The 17,500-nt window shown below is 50.4% G+C and overlaps 1 protein-coding gene across 1 annotated transcript in view; it reads left to right on the top strand.

Annotated features, from left to right (window-relative positions):
• The window catches only part of CCM2L (CCM2 like scaffold protein), a gene marked incomplete at both ends in the record, with an annotated part of 21,496 nt that overhangs the window by 830 nt on the left and 3,166 nt on the right, over positions 1-17,500 (top strand). The window contains 7 exons of the mRNA XM_081323550.1: positions 918-1,088; positions 2,243-2,326; positions 9,971-10,154; positions 11,359-11,846; positions 13,031-13,166; positions 14,745-14,808; positions 16,840-17,009. Of these exons, the coding sequence (XP_081179676.1) occupies positions 918-1,088; positions 2,243-2,326; positions 9,971-10,154; positions 11,359-11,846; positions 13,031-13,166; positions 14,745-14,808; positions 16,840-17,009 (1,297 nt within the window). The remainder of the gene's footprint in view (positions 1-917; positions 1,089-2,242; positions 2,327-9,970; positions 10,155-11,358; positions 11,847-13,030; positions 13,167-14,744; positions 14,809-16,839; positions 17,010-17,500) is intronic.

The following is a 17,500-nucleotide window of genomic DNA, read 5'->3' as shown; positions in this document are numbered from 1 at the left end:
TTCTCCTGTCTCTCCCTCTTCTCTCTCTCTCTCTTTCTCTCTTTCTTTCTCTCTGTTCTCTCTCTCTCTCTCTTTCTCCCTCTCTTTCTCCCTCTCCTCTCTCTCCCTCTTCTCTCTCTCTCTCTTTCTCTCTCCTCTCTCTCTCTTTCTCCCTCTCTCTCTTTTTTCTCTCCTCTCTCTCCCTCTCCTCTCTCTTTTTCTCTTTCTTTCTCTCTGTCTCTCTCTTTCTCCCTCTCTTTCTCTCTCTCCTCTCTCTCCCTCTTCTCTCTCTCTCTCTTTCTCTCTCCTCTCTCTCTCTTTCTCCCTCTCTCTCTTTTTTCTCTCCTCTCTCTCCCTCTCCTCTCTCTTTTTCTCTTTCTTTCTCTCTGTCTCTCTCTTCTCTCTCTTTCTTTCTCTCTCTTTCTCTCGTCTCTCTCTCTCTCTCTTTGTCTCTCCCCTCTCTCTCTTCTGTCTCTCTTTCTTTCTCTCTTTCTCCTCCTCCTCCTCCTCCTTCTTCTTCTCCTCCTTCTTCTTCTCCTCTCCTCCTCTCCTTTTCCTTCTCCTTCTCTCCCTTCCCTTTCCCTTTCCCCTTCTCCCCCTCCCCCTTTCTCAGAAAAGAAAGAAGCAAAGTTGCACCTGCTTCCTCCTCCTCCTCCTCCTCCTCCTCCTCCTCCTCCTCCCCCCCCCTTCTTGTTCTCCTTTGCAGGATCCACCACCCGAGCACTGAACCGGAGCCGCCTTCCTCTTCCTTGGCACGGCGCTGTAGCGAGTGGGCCCGGCCATCTGCAGCCCTCGCCGTCTGCTCGGCACCGTTCTTGCTGTCTTGCCATCCTCTGCCGGTCCTGCTGCCACCCAGGCTTTGCCACCCACCGCCAGGTGGTGCCGGTTGGTGCCGGCAGCTGGGTGACCCAGCCCTCCCTCCCCCTTCCCCCTTGCAGGGCTTCGTGTCCCCCATCAAGCGCCTGGTCTTCCCGAAGGCCTCCCGCAAGCAAGCGCTCAAGGGCAACGTGTGTCGCCGGCGGCCCCTCCACTCCGCGCCTCTGTACCCCCCAGACTACCTCATCGACCCCCAGATTCTGCTGCAGGACTATGTGGAGAAAGAGGTGAAGGTGAGCACAGGAGAGGGGGGCGACCCCAGAGGCACCCCGAGGGGAGCCGGCAACCTCAGCCCGTTCCCCAGAGCATCTTTCTTAGCCCCTCTGCCAGGTCTGCCAACCTGGGGGAGGGGGGGGGTCCTTGTCGCTCTCTGAGGTTGATTGTTTTCCTGCAGGCATTTTATGACAAACCCCAGCACCAGCCTAGCCCTGATGAGGGTCCCTAGTTGGGTCGTGAAACGTCTGCAGGAAAACATCCAAGCTCAGGGCGCATCAAAGACCCCACAGTCCTCCTCCTCCTCCTCCTCCTCCTCCCTCCCTCCCTCCCTTCTCTACACAAGCCCCCTCCCTTCTAGCCCTGATGATGTTCCCTACTTGGGTCATGAAATGTCTGCAGGAAAACATCCAAGCTCAGGGCGCATCAAGGACCCCACAGTCCTCCTCCTCCTCCTCCTCCTCCTCCTCCTCCCTCCCTCCCTCCCTCCCTTCTCTACACAAACCCCACTCCCTTCTAGCCCTGATGAGGTTCCCTAGTTGGGTCATGAAACGTCTGCAGGAAAATATCCAAGCTCAGGGCGCATCAAGGACCCCACAGTCTTCCTCCTCCTCCTCCTCTTCCTCCTTTTCCCCTCCTCCTCCTCAGCATGCTGGCTGAGGAATTCTGGGAGTTGAAGTCCACAAGTCATCAAAGGGCCACGTTTAAAGACCCCCTGATTTAGAGGTCTTGGAGCAACTCAGAGGGGAATTTGGGGAGCGGGGTGGGGGAAAAATGTTTCCACGGGACAAATTTTGTGGGCAGCTTTTGGGAAGGTGGGGGGGCAAGCCTGAAAGAAACCTTACGGAGGCCGAACCGAATAAAGTGGGAATAAATCTCATTTTGAAAAGGGGCTGTGCAAAAACGGTGAGGTCAGAACCATTTTTCCCACTCTCCCCACCCACCCAATCCTGAATCCCTGCCCAAATCCCCAATTTATTAACAGCCTGAACGACGAAAGCAGCACAAAACGAAAGAAAGCCGGGGAGGTGCGCCTGATTCGGGCAGGCTGTGCTAGCCGCAAATTCTCCCTTTGGAAAAAAAAACAATTAATATTTACTCCTCTTTCGTTGCGATCTTTTCTCATTCCTTCCTCTCTCTCTCTCTCTCTCTCTCTCTCTTTTTCCCCCCTCAGTTTTTAGGCCACTTGACTTGGGTGAACGCGTCCCTGAACCCCTCCAGCCGGGACGAATTGTTGCAGCTTTTGGATACCGCCAGGGTAACCCTACAATGTGCTTCAATCCGCTCGGAGTTAGAATTGGAATAACAGAGTTTGGAAGGGACCTTGGAGGTCATCTAGTCCAACCCCCGCCCCCCCCCCAGCCAAGCAGGAGACCCTACACGGTTTCTGACAGAGGGCAGTCCAGTCTCTTCTTGAAAGCTGGTTAATAATAATAATAATAATAATAACAACAACAACAACAACAACAACAACAATAATAATAATAATAATAATAATAATAATAATAATAATAATAATAATAATAATAATAATAATAATAATAATAATAATAATAAATAATATTGGAAGGGACCTTGAAGGTCATCTAGTCCAACCCACCCACCCCGGCCAAGCAGGAGACCCTACACCATTTCTGACAGAGGGCAGTCCAGTCTCTTCTTGAAAGCTAAATAATAATAATAATAATAATAATAATAATAATAATAATAATAATAATAATAATAATAATAATAATAATAATAATAATAATAATAATAATAATAATAATAAAATAAAAGTTGGAAGGGACCCTGGAGGTCATCTAGTCCAACCCCCTGCTCAGGCAGGAAATCTTATACCATTTCAGGCCAATGGCTGTCCAGTTTCTTCTTAAAAACTTCCAGTGTTGGAGCATTCACAGCTTCTGGAGGCAGGTTGTTCCACCGGTCTTGTGAGGTGTTCTCACAATGAATCGTTAAAGGAGCTCCCAAGCAAAGGCATCACGCAGAGATGCAATCATATTAGTTTTATTCAAGATAGATCAAAGAGAAAGAAATACTTGGCATGAAAGCATTCATGCCTGCATGTGAGAGAGAAATAAAATAAAACAAAACAAGCTAGGATTACATGACTAAAATAGAGGTTAGGAGTAGAGATAGAACTGGAGATTGGAAAAAGGAGAAGAAAGAGCAGCCCCTCGTGCAGAGGTATTTATGGGGGGTCTTGGCCCCTCCTTGACCATAAAACTCTCTCGCCAATGGGGCTGTGGGTCTGGGACCCTTGGCTCATCAGTGGAAGCAAAGAAACCTCTTTGCCTCCATCTGATGACCCTTTTGGGGAACTGCCAATGGCTGGCACTAAACATCTAACAATTCCCCTTCTTGCCAGCCAATGACAGGGACCAGTGAATGCATGTAAGGGGTGAGCAGGTGTCATGGACATGCATGAAAAACATTCAGAAGGCCAAACACAAACGCTTACACAGAAGGTTGTGCCGGTCAACGGGAACAGGCTTGGTAAACAGATCAGCTATCTGGTCAGCTGTATTACAGTGCTCAACATGTATAAAACCCTCTTTCGCAAGGTGCCTGACATTTTTATAGCGTATGTCTATATGGCGAGATCTGGAGCCTACTGCATAAGCCTCCGAGATTGCAATTGCGGCAGTGTTGTCCTCTAGAATTTGGATGGGCAGAGGGGGAGATGCCCAGATGTTTGTTATCAGCTCATTGAACCAAGTCAAATCATTGGCCGTGTCTGACAGACTAGCAAATTCAGCCTCGGCCGTGGAGCAAGAAATAAATTTTTGCTGCCTAACATGCCAATGTATTGGGCAGCCATTTAGCAATATGAGGAAACCAGAAGTGCTCCGTCTACTTTTGGAGTCGCCAGCCCAGTCTGCGTCTGAGTAAGCGGAGAGCTGGGCCGTCTTCCCCTTCTCTGGTTCTAGCATGAGAAGAGCATCAGCTGTGCCCTTTAGGTATCTGAGCACCCTTTTGACAGCAGTCCAGTGGAATTCCTTTGGGTGTTCCACGTGCCTGGACAATAGATTCACAGCTAAAGCTATGTCAGGTCTGCTCCAATTGCTGATGTATAGCAAGGAGCCAATCACAGATCTGTAGAGCGTGTTATCTGTGAACTCAGGACCGTCCTTATGGGTGTGGTTGTAAAAGTCGCTTTGCATTGGGCTATGCGTAGGATTGGATTCTGTCATTTTGCATTTGGCCAGTAATTCCTCTATCTTTTCTTTTTGTGATAGAGCGAACCCCCCTTTAGTGGCCAAAATATGCACGCCCAAGTACTTGTCAACCCGCCCCAAAGACTTCAGAGTAAACTTTTCTTCCAGGGCCTTGGCAAATTCATCACACCTTTCCTTGTTAGGCCCTACATATAATAGGTCGTCCACATAAACTAACACTCGTTCTGTGGTACCTTTGGAATTGCGTGTGAAAACACATTGATCTGCATGAGATTCTGAGAAACCAACTCGTTCTAAACTCTTTCTAAGACAGTCATACCATAATTTCCCTGACTGCTTAAGACCATATAACCCTTTGTGAAGCAACCATGTATTTCCCCCTTCTTGCTGGTAGCCAGGAGGAGCCTTCACGTAGATCTGCCGGTCCAAGTTGGCGTGGAGGTAAGCCGTCTGGATGTCAAATTGGAAGACTTCTTCTCCCAGAGCGGCTGCAGTCACGAGGGCGGCCTTGACGCTCTCTGCCCGGACGGTTGGAGAGTAAGTCTCCGAGTAGTCCTCCATATAACGTTGAGCGAAGCCCTGGGCTACCAAACGGGCCTTGTATAGGTAGAGGCCATTGGCAAGTGGTTTGGCCTTGTAAACCCACCTTGTGCCAATGACTTTCCTCTCCTTTGGGGGTTGCTGGGGGGTGAAGACCTTGAGTTGTTTTAAGCTCTGCATTTCCTTCTCCATCGCGAGCCGCCATCTCTCCTGCTCCTCGATGGGCAGCTCCTGGATGTCAGAGAAGGATTTTGGGGTGACCACAACGCTGTTGACAGACGCGATGTGGCCAATGTCAATTCTCTTTGGCGGGACCCCCTTGTTGGACCGCTTTGACCTCCTTACCTTCTGCCACTCACCGCTCTTTTCTTCCGCGGGTTTCTGAGGTGTCGCTGGGGGTGAAGACGGTGTGTCTTCCTCCATGGGACTGGCCGCATCTTCGTCTTGTTCCTCACTTTCGTCGGTGGCAGGGTACGAGGTCGCCTCTGGCGATGTCGCGGTCGGGGTGTCCTTGCTGGGTCGGTTGGCATATGGGCTCAGATCATTTGAGTGGATCTGAGTCCAATTGGAGTCCTCTTCGAAAGAGGCAGATTGGGAAGTCACAGGCCTGCCCCCTTCTCCCAGGAAACGATAGGCCTTGGAGCCAGGAGCATAGCCCAAGAACCTTAGTCTCTGGGAAACAGATCTCCCCTTCTTCCGCAGCTGCTTGGGGATGTGTACCCATGCATAGGAGCCAAACACACGCAAATGTGCCAGATTTGGTTTCCTACCGTGAACCAGGAAATATGGGGTCTGGTTCACGACACTGCTCCAGGTGCGGTTTAAAGTGTAATTGGCATAATGAATTGCCTCCCCCCAGTATGACTCTGCGACACCCGCGTCTGCAATCAGACTACGCATCATGGTTTGCAGGATTCCATTCCTTTTCTCAGCTACACCATTTTGCGACGGGGTGAACGGTGCAGTTAGAAAATGGCGGATGCCCTTACGCCTTACCCAGTCCTGGAACTTCTGAGACATGAACTCAGCCCCACGATCGCTCTGCAACTGTGCGATCTTGGTCTTGTACTGAGTCTCTACGAAGTTGTACAGCGACTTTATGGCGTCAAAGGCTTCAGATTTCTCTGTGAGAGTATACACGTGACCGTAACGTGAAAAATCATCAACGGCAGTGAGAAAATACCTTTTCTTTCCTAGGGATGGTGTAAAAGGCCCAACCAAATCAACATGTACTAGTTGGTAAGGGTGTTGAGTCTTACGGGATGACACCTTTGATATAGGAGCAGCCTTCCTCTTTGTTTTCTTGCAAATGGCACAGTCCAGAAACACGTCACAGTCCTTGAGCTGGACTCCCTCAGCAAATTCTCCCATCTTTTTAACTACAGGGAAGCTTGCATGACCCAGCCTTCTGTGCAATAAGTGGGCGCACTTATCGTGAATAGGCTTCCCTATTGACACTCTCTTGGCTCTGGTTGCTTTGAGTGGTGCTGCAGGTGCCTGCTGAGATTCAGGCTTCTTGCCCACACTGCCCTTGGAAAACCTTGGGGCAGGCTGTGGTGGCTTGGGAGAAAAATATGGCAAGCCATTTATTATTGTAATATTTCCAATGACCTTCTGGTCTCGGGTGACATGACCTCCCCCCTTGCGAAATAGGACTTCCACTTTGTCATCGTCACACAATTTGGTGATGCTCAAAAGGTTGTTGGCTATAGAAGGGGCGTGCAAGACACCCTCAACTTTGCCAAGTCCAGGTAGAGAAACAAAACCCTCCCCAACAACTGGAGCAGTGTCACCGTTTGCAACCTTGACAGATGAGTTAATTTTCTTTAACCTTTTAAAACCTTGACTCATATTAGTAATGTGAGAAGAAGCTCCAGAGTCCAGTAACCATAAGTCAGTGGAGCTATCAGCCCTTGTTGTGGGGGTGAGGGAACAAGTATGCAGTGAATTTCCTTTGCCCCTGCCACGCCCCTTTCCTCCCCCTTTGCTTCTTACTTGATTGGGACCACGTTTAGGGGCTTGATGTTGATGGGGGCAGTCTTTCTTGAGGTGCTCCTCAGAGCCACAGATGAAACATTTAAGCAGAGCATTAATTTGCTCTGAGTTGTGGCGCCCCCTTCTGGCTTGCTGAGTGGTGACTCTAGCGTATTCTCCAGCATTTCTCCTTCTCCGATCTTCTTCGATCAGTCTCCCTGTGAGGTAGGACAGATTTATGTCTTCCCTCTTGACCGCTTCGAGTGAAACAATGAAATTGCTCCAACTCCTGTCTAGAGAAGTAAAAATTATGGAGAGCATGCTCACATCAGACACAGGAAAATCTCTGGAAATCAATTCTGCCCTGAGTGCCTTTAATTTTGCAAGATGTTCAGGCATGCTGGCACCAAACTTCAGTTTGGTTGTATAAAGCTCAGTTGTATATCTGGTGATGGAACCAATGGTATTGCTGTTGAATAAATTGTATAACAGTTTCCAGACCTCAGCAGCTCTGAGACCAGCTGGAATGCTTGGGAACAAGTTATTGTCCAGAGAACTGAGTAGAGCAGAATAAGCCTGCAAGTGTCGCAGCTCTTCTTGACGTCCCCATGGGGGAGGGGGGGGGTTCCGAACCATTTGTAGAATCCCATTCTTTAAGAGATGTAGCTGTATATCTTTACTCCAACTGCTATAATTCTCCCCATCCAGCTGTAGTTTTTTAAAATCATTTGGCAAATTTGTTGCAGGAATATAGTCCTTATCAGACCCACTTTCAAAATTTTTTGATATGTCCATTGATGTAAAAGGAAGCGGAAAAATGCTTAAGTCTGAAGTGAGTCCTTCAGTGAAAGGGTTCCCTCTAGTGGTCGAGGAGGGAATCCTTTCTTGATTACTTATTGACTCCAGGTGGGCGTGCCCGGGAACCACGTGACCCGGGGGAGGGCGTTGTTCAGGGTTTCTCCCTTCTTCCCATGAGGCATTGGGGGGGCGGAGCCCAGATTTGCCGGCCGGCATCCCTTTCTTGTTGCTGCAAGCACATGGATTTTCATCATTGTCTGTTTTTCTTTGCCCTCGCTGGTCATGAAGACCTGAAGAGAAGGTGGGAGGCCTCGGGGGTTGATTGTTGGGAGGCTGCAGGCTGGATTCCCCCCCGGCAGTTGGGCCCTGGGGAGAGGATGGGAGGCCTTGGAGGGGGGGTGGGCACCCCCGACGTCTGCTTGGCCGCTGTCTTGCTAGCCTCTAAGGCAGTGGCCAGAGCTTGCATTGCTGTCTGGAGAGCCGTTGTAACAGTTTTGGCTGGGCAGATCTCATTGCTATCATAGCATTTTAGGCTTTGTGGGGGGGAGAAATCAGGAATATACATGCTGTCTTGCTCGGAAGCCAGGGATTGCATGTCATTTCTGCTGTATGCCAGGGACTGCAGGCTATTCTGGTTGGAAGCCACGGATTGCTGGCTTTCCAGACTTAAAGAAATCAAGTCTTTGTTAGATATAGTGGGGGCCGCCATCTTGTTTCCTGTGCCAGACCACGTGGGCGGAGCCATCTTGTTTCCGCTTGCCCCAGGAAGCTGTAGCTCACAGCTGGGGGGGCGGGTTCGCGCCAAAAGCCTTGGGGTCCCGGGGTCACTAAGGGAGGCGGGCACCATATTTGGGGGCCTCGTGGTCTCTAGGGAGAGGCTCACCAGGGGTTCTGAGGCTTTCTGAGCTGTTCCCTGGGCTGCCCCTCCCTCCTCCTGCATTGCAAGGATCTCTTTAAGCAGCTCTTCACGTTCCTGTGCAGTCAGTTTACTCACGCGGCGTTTGGTCTCAGCCAGGTCCGTCTCTGCAGCATCTGAGCAGCCTTGGACAGTCTGTAATCCTTCTATGCTCTCCTCTGTGGCGTTCAGTTGTAGAGAGGCATGTGAAGGGGTCCTAGACGCTCTGCTGGATCCTCTGACGGGATGAAGGCCATTTGTGCTTTCATCTGCAGCTGAGGTTGCTTCAGGGACTGAAGTCTTGGATGTAGGCAGGGAGGCTGTCTTCGATCGATGACTCCTGGTCACGATAGTAGAAGTCCTGCCATCTGTTATAAATGGATTGGAGCCGGGTCCTCCAGACATCTTATTGGTTAGTTCCTGGCTGGCTTGGAAGCTTTCCTTTAAACCATGCTCTGACTACCAACTTGTGAGGTGTTCTCACAATGAATCGTTAAAGGAGCTCCCAAGCAAAGGCATCACGCAGAGATGCAATCATATTAGTTTTATTCAAGATAGATCAAAGAGAAAGAAATACTTGGCATGAAAGCATTCATGCCTGCATGTGAGAGAGAAATAAAATAAAACAAAACAAGCTAGGATTACATGACTAAAATAGAGGTTAGGAGTAGAGATAGAACTGGAGATTGGAAAAAGGAGAAGAAAGAGCAGCCCCTCGTGCAGAGGTATTTATGGGGGGTCTTGGCCCCTCCTTGACCATAAAACTCTCTCGCCAATGGGGCTGTGGGTCTGGGACCCTTGGCTCATCAGTGGAAGCAAAGAAACCTCTTTGCCTCCATCTGATGACCCTTTTGGGGAACTGCCAATGGCTGGCACTAAACATCTAACAGGTTAATTGTTCTAACTGTCAGGAAGTTTCTCCTTTGTTCTAGGTTGCTTCTCTCCTTGATTAGCTTCCATCCGTTGCTTCTTGTCCTGCCATCAGGCGCTTTGGAGAAGAGCTTGACTCCCTCTTCTTTGGGGCAGCCCCCAAGATAGCCTGGGGGTGGGGTCACAAAATGCCCAGGTCTTCCCTAGGGCAGGGGTCTCCAAACTTGGTAACTTTCATACTTATGGTCTTCAAGCATGGCTGACTGGGGAATTCTGGGAGCTGAAGTCCACACATCTTAAATTTGCCAACTTTGGAGACCCCACCCTGCAGCGAGAGATAAATTTTGTAATCTTACGTCTATCTGCTACAAATGAAATTCTTTTTTTTGTTGTTGTTGTTGTTCTTGGAATTTGCAGCCATCGGAGGAGAATTCTCCAATCCTGTGGACTCTTTGTCCCACCGGCAACTATCTGCAAAAAAAAAAATCCTACTTTTTTTGCCCTTGGGATCCAGTGGTTGTCCAAGGAACTGGAAGAGCTGAGGAGGGTGGGGAATCTCAGGCCGCAAAGGGGGTCTGTCCGGGATGCCGGGGCTGTGTCTTCCCTGAGTTTCCCCTAACTTTTGCCACTTTTGCTCCTCCCGCAGCAACTGAAGGAGCTGCCGCTGAAGACCACTGCAGAGCAGGACAGCATCCTGAGTCTCTCTGCCCGCTGCCTGCTGCTCACCTGGCGGGACAACGAGGAGCTCATCCTTAGGATCCCCACCCACGAAATTGCTGCCGCTTCCTACCTGAGGGACGATGCGCTGCACCTGCTGGTGCTGAAGACAGGTGCGCTGCAGAGGGTGGGAGATTATGGGGGAAGCTGTGGGGGGAAGGAGGAACTCCTTACGTGTCAGAGCATGCACAGCCTTATTGCGCTGAGGTAACCCAGGAGTAAACACAGTAAACAGTGGTCAGTATTAAATGATGATTTATCTTACACTATCCATGATATCATACGCCAGGAACAATATACATACACGTGTTAATACAGCAGTCTCCAACACACAGCAGCTACAGCAAGAAACAGGGAAGAGAGAGAACACACATCTGCGGAGCCTTCCCTTTTACACAAGGCTCTTAAAGGGATACAGACCCTGCTGGCTCTTCAAGGGACATAAACCCTGCTGAGTCATTCCCAACATTACGGCATACATCTTATATCAGCTGTTTAGCTTCTAAATCATTACCTTGACATTATGCCTCTCCTCGCTTAGGTTGGCTGTTACAAGGGAGAGGCTCCTTTTGATTGGCTGCATCTCTTGCCTGCCCCAACTCTTCCTGCCCCCAATTTGCAGACCTTGGGCCAGGATCTGGATCAGGTCCAGGTCCCGCTCAGGTCTCAAATCAGGACAATTTCCAGATTCAGGTCTGGGTCCAGATCCAAGTCTGGATCCAGGTCCTGATCTAGATCCCGAACCAGACCTGGATCCAGGTCCAGGTTAAGATAGAGATCCAAGTCAAGGCCTAGGCCAGAGGTAAGGAACCTTGGCTTTTTTACAACTTGTGGACTTGTGGACTTCAACTCCCAGAATTCCTGAGCCAGCCATGCTGGGAATTCTGGTAGTTGAAGTCCACAAGTCATAAAGGAGCCAAGATTCCCTACCCCTGGCCTAGGTTTTGATCCACTTCCAGGTCTAGATCAAGCCAAAGATCTAGATCTCAGTCTAGAATGAGGACGAGGTCCGGATTCAGATCTGGATCCACGTCCAGGTCCTGATTTAGACCCTGAGCCAGATCCTGATCCAGGTCCTGGTGTAGGTCACAGCTGCAAGCCAAGGCCTAGGTCCAGGTGTAGATCTAGTTCCAGGTCTAGATCCAACCAAAGATCTAGATCCCGTTCCAGGTCCAGATGTAGAAAGAGGACCAGGTTCAGACTCAGATCTGGATCCAGGTCCTGATCCATTATGTAAACCCAAGTCCGGCTCCAAACTAGTAACATGGACATTATTGGTCTCTTAGTCTGACTTCCTTCTCTTTCTCCCTCTGCCAGGGCTGGGCGTTGATCCGGTTCCCGCAGGCGGCACGCTGGACCTTTGTCCCGGAGTCCCGAAACCGGACAAGAAATATCCTGCAGGAGTTGCCGCCGCCGAGAAGAGAGCCCCAGACGCGCGGCAGCTGGGCTGCCCCATGGAACGGCGCCACACCATCTGCAGCCTGGACTGGAAGATATCCCGAGGGGGGTCCGAGGGACGTCCCAGCGGCGGAGGGAGCCTGGAGCGGAAGCAGGCCACGGGCAGCTGGGAGAAGAGGCAGCGGACCAGCAGTGGCACCGGGAGAGCCTTCGGCAGCTGGGAACACCGCCAGACGCAGAGTGGCAGTTGGGAACGCCGGCACGGCAGCCAAGCCGGGGGCAGCTGGGAGCGCGGGAAGACCTACGGCAGCTGGGAGCACCGGCACGCAGGGGGCAACCCCCTGGACCCCAAGGAGCCCTGCCCGGATGCCTACTGCAACCTGGTCATCTTGGCGGTGGCCAACCGGGTGAGTGCGGTCGGAGGGTTTCCACAAGGTCACACAGGGGGTCCCCCTCGCGCTTAGCAGGAGCCGAAATTTCAGTTTGCTTTCGGTTTGGAAATCAAGGGGATGCCTTAAAGCACGGGTCCCCGACCTACGGCCCACGGCCCACTAACGTGCCTATTCACAATGGGGCCACGTGAGTGTCTGCTTGGTGCAGGGCCCCACTCACATCACAGACATTCGGGCCTCAGCCCCATGAGCGTCGCAGGTGCTCTCGGCCCCACACGTGCAAGCAACAGGTGCTTGCGCACATGGTGAGTTCTAGTCCCACCTTAGGCATGAAAGCCAGCTGGGTGACTCTGGGCCAATCACCAGGAGACGGTGAGTTCTAGTCCCGCCTTAGGCACGAAAGCCAGCTGGGTGACTTTGGGCCAATCACCAGGAGACGGTGAGTTCTAGTCCTGCCTTAGGCACGAAAGCCAGCTGGGTGACTTTGGGCCAATCACCAGGAGACGGTGAGTTCTAGTCCCGCCTTAGGCACGAAAGCCACCTGGGTGACTTTGGGCCAATCACCAGGAGACGGTGAGTTCTAGTCCCGCCTTAGGCACAAAAGCCAGCTGGGTGACTTTGGGCCAATCACCAGGAGACGGTGAGTTCTAGTCCCGCCTTAGGCACAAAAGCCAGCTGGGTGACTTTGGGCCAATCACCATGAGACGGTGAGTTCTAGTCCCGCCTTAGGCACGAAAGCCAGCTGGGTGACTTTGGGCCAATCACCAGGAGACGGTGAGTTCTAGTCCCGCCTTAGGCACGAAAGCCAGCTGGGTGACTTTGGGCCAATCACCAGGAGACGGTGAGTTCTAGTCCCGCCTTAGCCACGAAAGCCAGCTGGGTGACTTTGGGCCAATCACCAGGAGACGGTGAGTTCTAGTCCCGCCTTAGCCACGAAAGCCAGCTGGGTGACTTTGGGCCAATCACCAGGAGACGGTGAGTTCTAGTCCCAACCTTAGCTATTAATGCTGCCTAGGTGACTTTGGGTCAGTCATTCTCTCAGCCCAACCTACCTCACAGGGTTGTTTTTGTGGGGAAAATAGGAGGAGGAAATCGTGTGAAGATTGTTTGTGCACCTTTAATTATTTTTAAAAATAACGAAGGCAGGATACAAGCAAACGAGGCGGTAATAACTCTTTCCCTCCCTCCTCTTCACACAGGATATGGCCGAGGAGTCCTGCGCGCTGATCTGTCAGGTTTTCCAGATCATTTACGGCGACCAAAACATCGAGTGTGTGGATCGAGCTGGCTACCATTACACCTCCACCCCGAAACGGCCTTGGCTGTCCAGCCGGAGTGAGTACCCCGCCCCCCCTTTGCAGGGCTCAAGAACCCCAAAGATTGGCTGCCCCCAGAAACTGCCTTTTCCCAACTTCTGAGCTCCAATGAAGTTGGGTGCAGACATACAGGCAGTCCTCGACTTACAACCGTTCATTTAGCGACCACTTGAAGTCACGAAGGCACTGAAAAACGTGACTGATGACCATTTTCCCACACTTGTGTCCGTCGCAGCCTCCCCGCGGTCACGCGATCAAAATTCATACACTTGGCAACCGGCTCGTCTTTATCACGGCCGTAGCGTTCCCCTGGGGTGTGTGTGTGTGTGTGTGTGTGTGTGTGTGTCACGTGATCCCCTTTTGCGACCTTTCGACAAGCAAGGTCAATGGGGAAGCCGGATTCACTTAACAACCATGTTCCTGTGTTAAGAACTGCAGTGATTCACTTAATGACTACAGCAAGGAAGGTCGTAAAATGGAGTGAAACTGACTTAACAACCGCCTGGCTTTGCAACACAAATGTTGGGCTCCATTGCGGCCATATGTTTCGCTTAACAACTGTGGCAAGAAAGGTCATAGAATAGAGCAAAACCTACTTAACAACTGTCTCTTGTTTTGTGACACAAATGGGCTCCATTGTGGCCGTAAGTCGAGGACTGCCTGTAACTGGCTGGGGAATTCTGGGAGTTGAATCCCATGGGTCAAAGTTGCCAAAGTAGAAAAATACTGTGGGAGAGAAATCCTCTTCAGGTTGGTCCTTGCCTTATGACCATAATGGAGCCTGGAATTACGGTTGTATGTCCTGGATGTTGTTCAGTGGGTTACCATGGGACTGCCTCCCCCCCCATTTTTACATCAGTTTTTGAAGCAGTGATTAAACGAATGTTGTTAAGCCCATCCATTTTATTGAACAAGCATGCCTTGCTGGAAATCAGAATACAGTCCTTGACTTGCGACCAAAATTTGTGTTGCAAAAACGAGATGGTTGTTAAATAAGTTTCTCTCTATTTGATGACCTTTCTTGCTGCAGTCGTTAAGTGAGTAAGACAGTGAATCTGGCTTCCCGGTTCACTTTGCTCGTCGGAAGGGCACAAAAGAGGATCACGTGACCTCCCGCCCGTGGGACGCAGCGACCGTCATAAGTGTGAACCAGTTGGCAAGCGCCTGAATTTTGATCACGTGACCCTGGGGAGGCTGCGACGGTCGTGAGAAAAACGGCCATAAGTCGCTTTTTCCGGCGCCATTGTAACTTCGAATGGTCGCCAAATGAACTCTTGTACGTCAAGGACTGTGTGGCCAAAAAAAAAAAAAAAAGGTCAGAAATTGCAGTCACATGACCGTGGGAGACTGGAAACGGCCGCAAATGCAAGCTGGGTTGTCGAGTGCCAAAACCTGATCACACAACTGGGTGTCAGGACTGTGAAATTGAGTCGTAAGTGCCTTTCGGGGTGGTCTGTCATAACTTTGAACGGTTGCTTGGCGACCAGTTGCTAAGCGAGGATTACCTGTGGAGAGAGACGGCTACTGACTGAAGTGAGACAATGGAGAACTTGGTTCCTGACCAACTTCCTCTTCACCTTGTGGTCTCCCTTCCCAGGTGAGAGCTGTCGGACTGATGGGACGTACGCTTATGACGCCGACTTCAGCTGCTGCAGCTCCTTGTAAGCGCCGCTCGCGCGACGGCCGACAAACCGGAAGTCCAACTGGACTGTTGCTTCTTTCTTTCTTTCTTTCTTTCTTCTTTCTTTCTTTCTTTTTCTTTCTCTTTCTTTCTTTCTTTCTTTCTTTCTTCTCTTCTTCTTCTTCTTCTTCTTTCTTTCTTTCTCTTTCTTCTCTCTTCTCTCCTCCTCCCTCTCCTCCTCCTCCTCCTCCTTCTCCTTCTCCTCCTCCTTTCCTCCTCCTCCTTCTTTTCTTCCTTTTTCTCCTTCTGCTTCTCCTTCTTCTCCTTCTCCTCCTTTTTTTCCTGCTCCTTCTCCTCCTCCTCCTCCTTTCTCCTTTTGTTTTTCCTCTCCTCCAAAACTAAATCTGCTGGGGTGTGTGTGTGTGTGTGTGTGTGTTAAAGGGAGTAGGAAATTCCCAGCCCGGCCCCAAAATTCCCTTTCCAGCCCCATCGTGACCCAGAACAGAATGGGGTAACTTGGTGTGCCCAACTTGCTGCAGCCAACTCGGGCTGCCCAATTCACGATGGGAGAACTCACGGCCGGACAGTTCAACAATTCATGTATTTAAAATCATTTTTAAAACATTCCAATGTTTTTCGTTCGCGCATTATTTTGTCCTTCCTTTTGGTGTCCTTTCTTTAAGGATCGTATTCCGCTATTTCTTCGACGTTGGCGTTCACTCTTGTCCTCCGGCAATTTGTCCCCTGGCAAGTTTAGAATTTAGAATAGAATAGAGCTGGGAGGGACCTCAGAGGTCCGCTAGTCCAGCCCCCTGCTCAAGCAGGAGATCCTGCCTGGACCATTTCAGACAAGTGACTGTCCAGTCTCTTCTTAGAAACCTTCAGTTGGCCGTGTTGAGTTGGCCACGGCAAGTTGGCAGCTGTGCCAAATTGTGACCTGACCTTCCATCCATCCATCCATCCTGCCTCCAGCTGGCCTCTCGGGAACGATGGGAACAGTTTATCCAACACCACTAGAGGGCGCCGGAGTCTGGGAAACTGGTTCAGGCACTCCTCTGTGCAAAGAGAATTATTCCTTGACTAGCGAATTTCTGAACCACTTTGATTTTATTTCATATTTTATCATACAGTATTATTTTATTGTATTAATTTATTGACCATTTTATGGATTTATTTTATGATTTTATCTTGCCGTCTTCATTATTCATTAGAAGAGACTGGACAGCCATTTGTCTGAAATGGTGTAGGCCTGGTTTACTGCCTGAGCAGGGGGTTGGACTAAATGACCTCCAAGGTCCCTTCTTGTTGTTACTGTTGCTATTATTATTGATCATCGCACAGTCAGCCAGATGTTCAGACTGGATTTGGCATTTTTGTCTACCTATCGAGTCCTTCCCAAGGACCTGGGATAGGCAAATGTGGATGTTGGATGGTATTACAGATCACGTCGCAGGATGGAAGCAGCAAGGGGTTGGACTAGATGACCTCTAAGGTCCCTTCCAACTCTGTTATTATTGATCATCGCACAGTCAGCCAGATGTTCGGACTGGATTTGGCATTTTTGTCTACCTATCGGGTCCTTCCCAAGGACCCGGGATAGGCAAATGTGGATGTTTGATGGTATTACAGATCTCGTCGCAGGATGGAAGCAGTTCCTAGTAAGGCTGCCTTTTGCAATTGACTGAGGGCGAATTTGTCAATGCCGATGATGGTGTTCCAGTGGTGCTCCAGTTGTTTTGGGATTGCACCCAAGGCACCTATTACTATTGGTACCACCCTTGCTTGCCTTTGCCACAGTCTATTTCTATTTCTATTTGTAGGTCTTTGTATTTTGTTATCTTCTCCAGCTCTTTCTCGTCTATTCTGCTGTCTCCAGGCACTGCCACGTCCACTATCCAGACTTTTTTGTCTTTCTTATCGGCAATTGTTAAGTCCGGGGTGTTATGTTGCAGGTGCTTGTCTGTTGTTGTTGTTGTTATTTCATTAAATTTGCATGCCCCTCCCCCATCTCCTCCCCCAAGGTGACTTTCCGCTCCCACGGCTGTCTTCCCTTCTCTCTTCCTTCTTGCAGTGACGGCTCTCACGAGACCTTTGAGGCGTACTGCAGTAGCTCCTCCTCCCCTCTGCTTCACCGGTCAGATCACAGCCTGGCCACCGCCTGCAGCGGGAGTGACCACAGCAACACCAGCTTGGAACAACTGCAGGACTACATGATGACGGGAAGTCGGGGTTCAGCCTGCGGTGGGCAGGGGGGGGCTGCGGGGAGGCTGGTGAACTCGGGCCCAGGACGAAGCCCGTGGCAGGATTCGCATTCGTTGCACGAGGGGCGACGTGTCCTGCAGAATCCCCCCCAAAATTGCCCACTGAAGTGGACGAAGCTAAGGGAACTTAACTCATTCCACAATGGAGCCCAAAATTTCTGGGGCTCAGCGAAACATTTGTCAAATGAGCGTTGTCCCGTTTTACGACCTTTCTTGCCACAGTTGATAAATGGGTAACAGGGTCCTTAAGCGAACCTACCTTCCCCACTGACTTTGCTGGTCAGCAGGTTGAAAAAGGAGGGGGGGGCGGAATCACGTGGACTCCTGGACTCTGCAAACCGTCACACGTTCATGCCAGTTGCCAAGCGTCCAAATTTTGATCAGGTGACCCTGGGGGATGCTGCAACAATCGTAAGTGTGAAAAACGGTCCTAAGTCACCTTTTTCAGTGCCTTTTTAAACTTCTAACAGT

The sequence above is a fragment of the Vipera berus genome (genome assembly GCF_964194415.1).
Source record: "Vipera berus genome assembly, chromosome: 3".
NCBI lineage: Eukaryota > Metazoa > Chordata > Lepidosauria > Squamata > Viperidae > Vipera > Vipera berus.
Note: the sequence above shows the minus strand (reverse complement) of the source record. Positions and strands in the feature narration are given on the sequence as shown.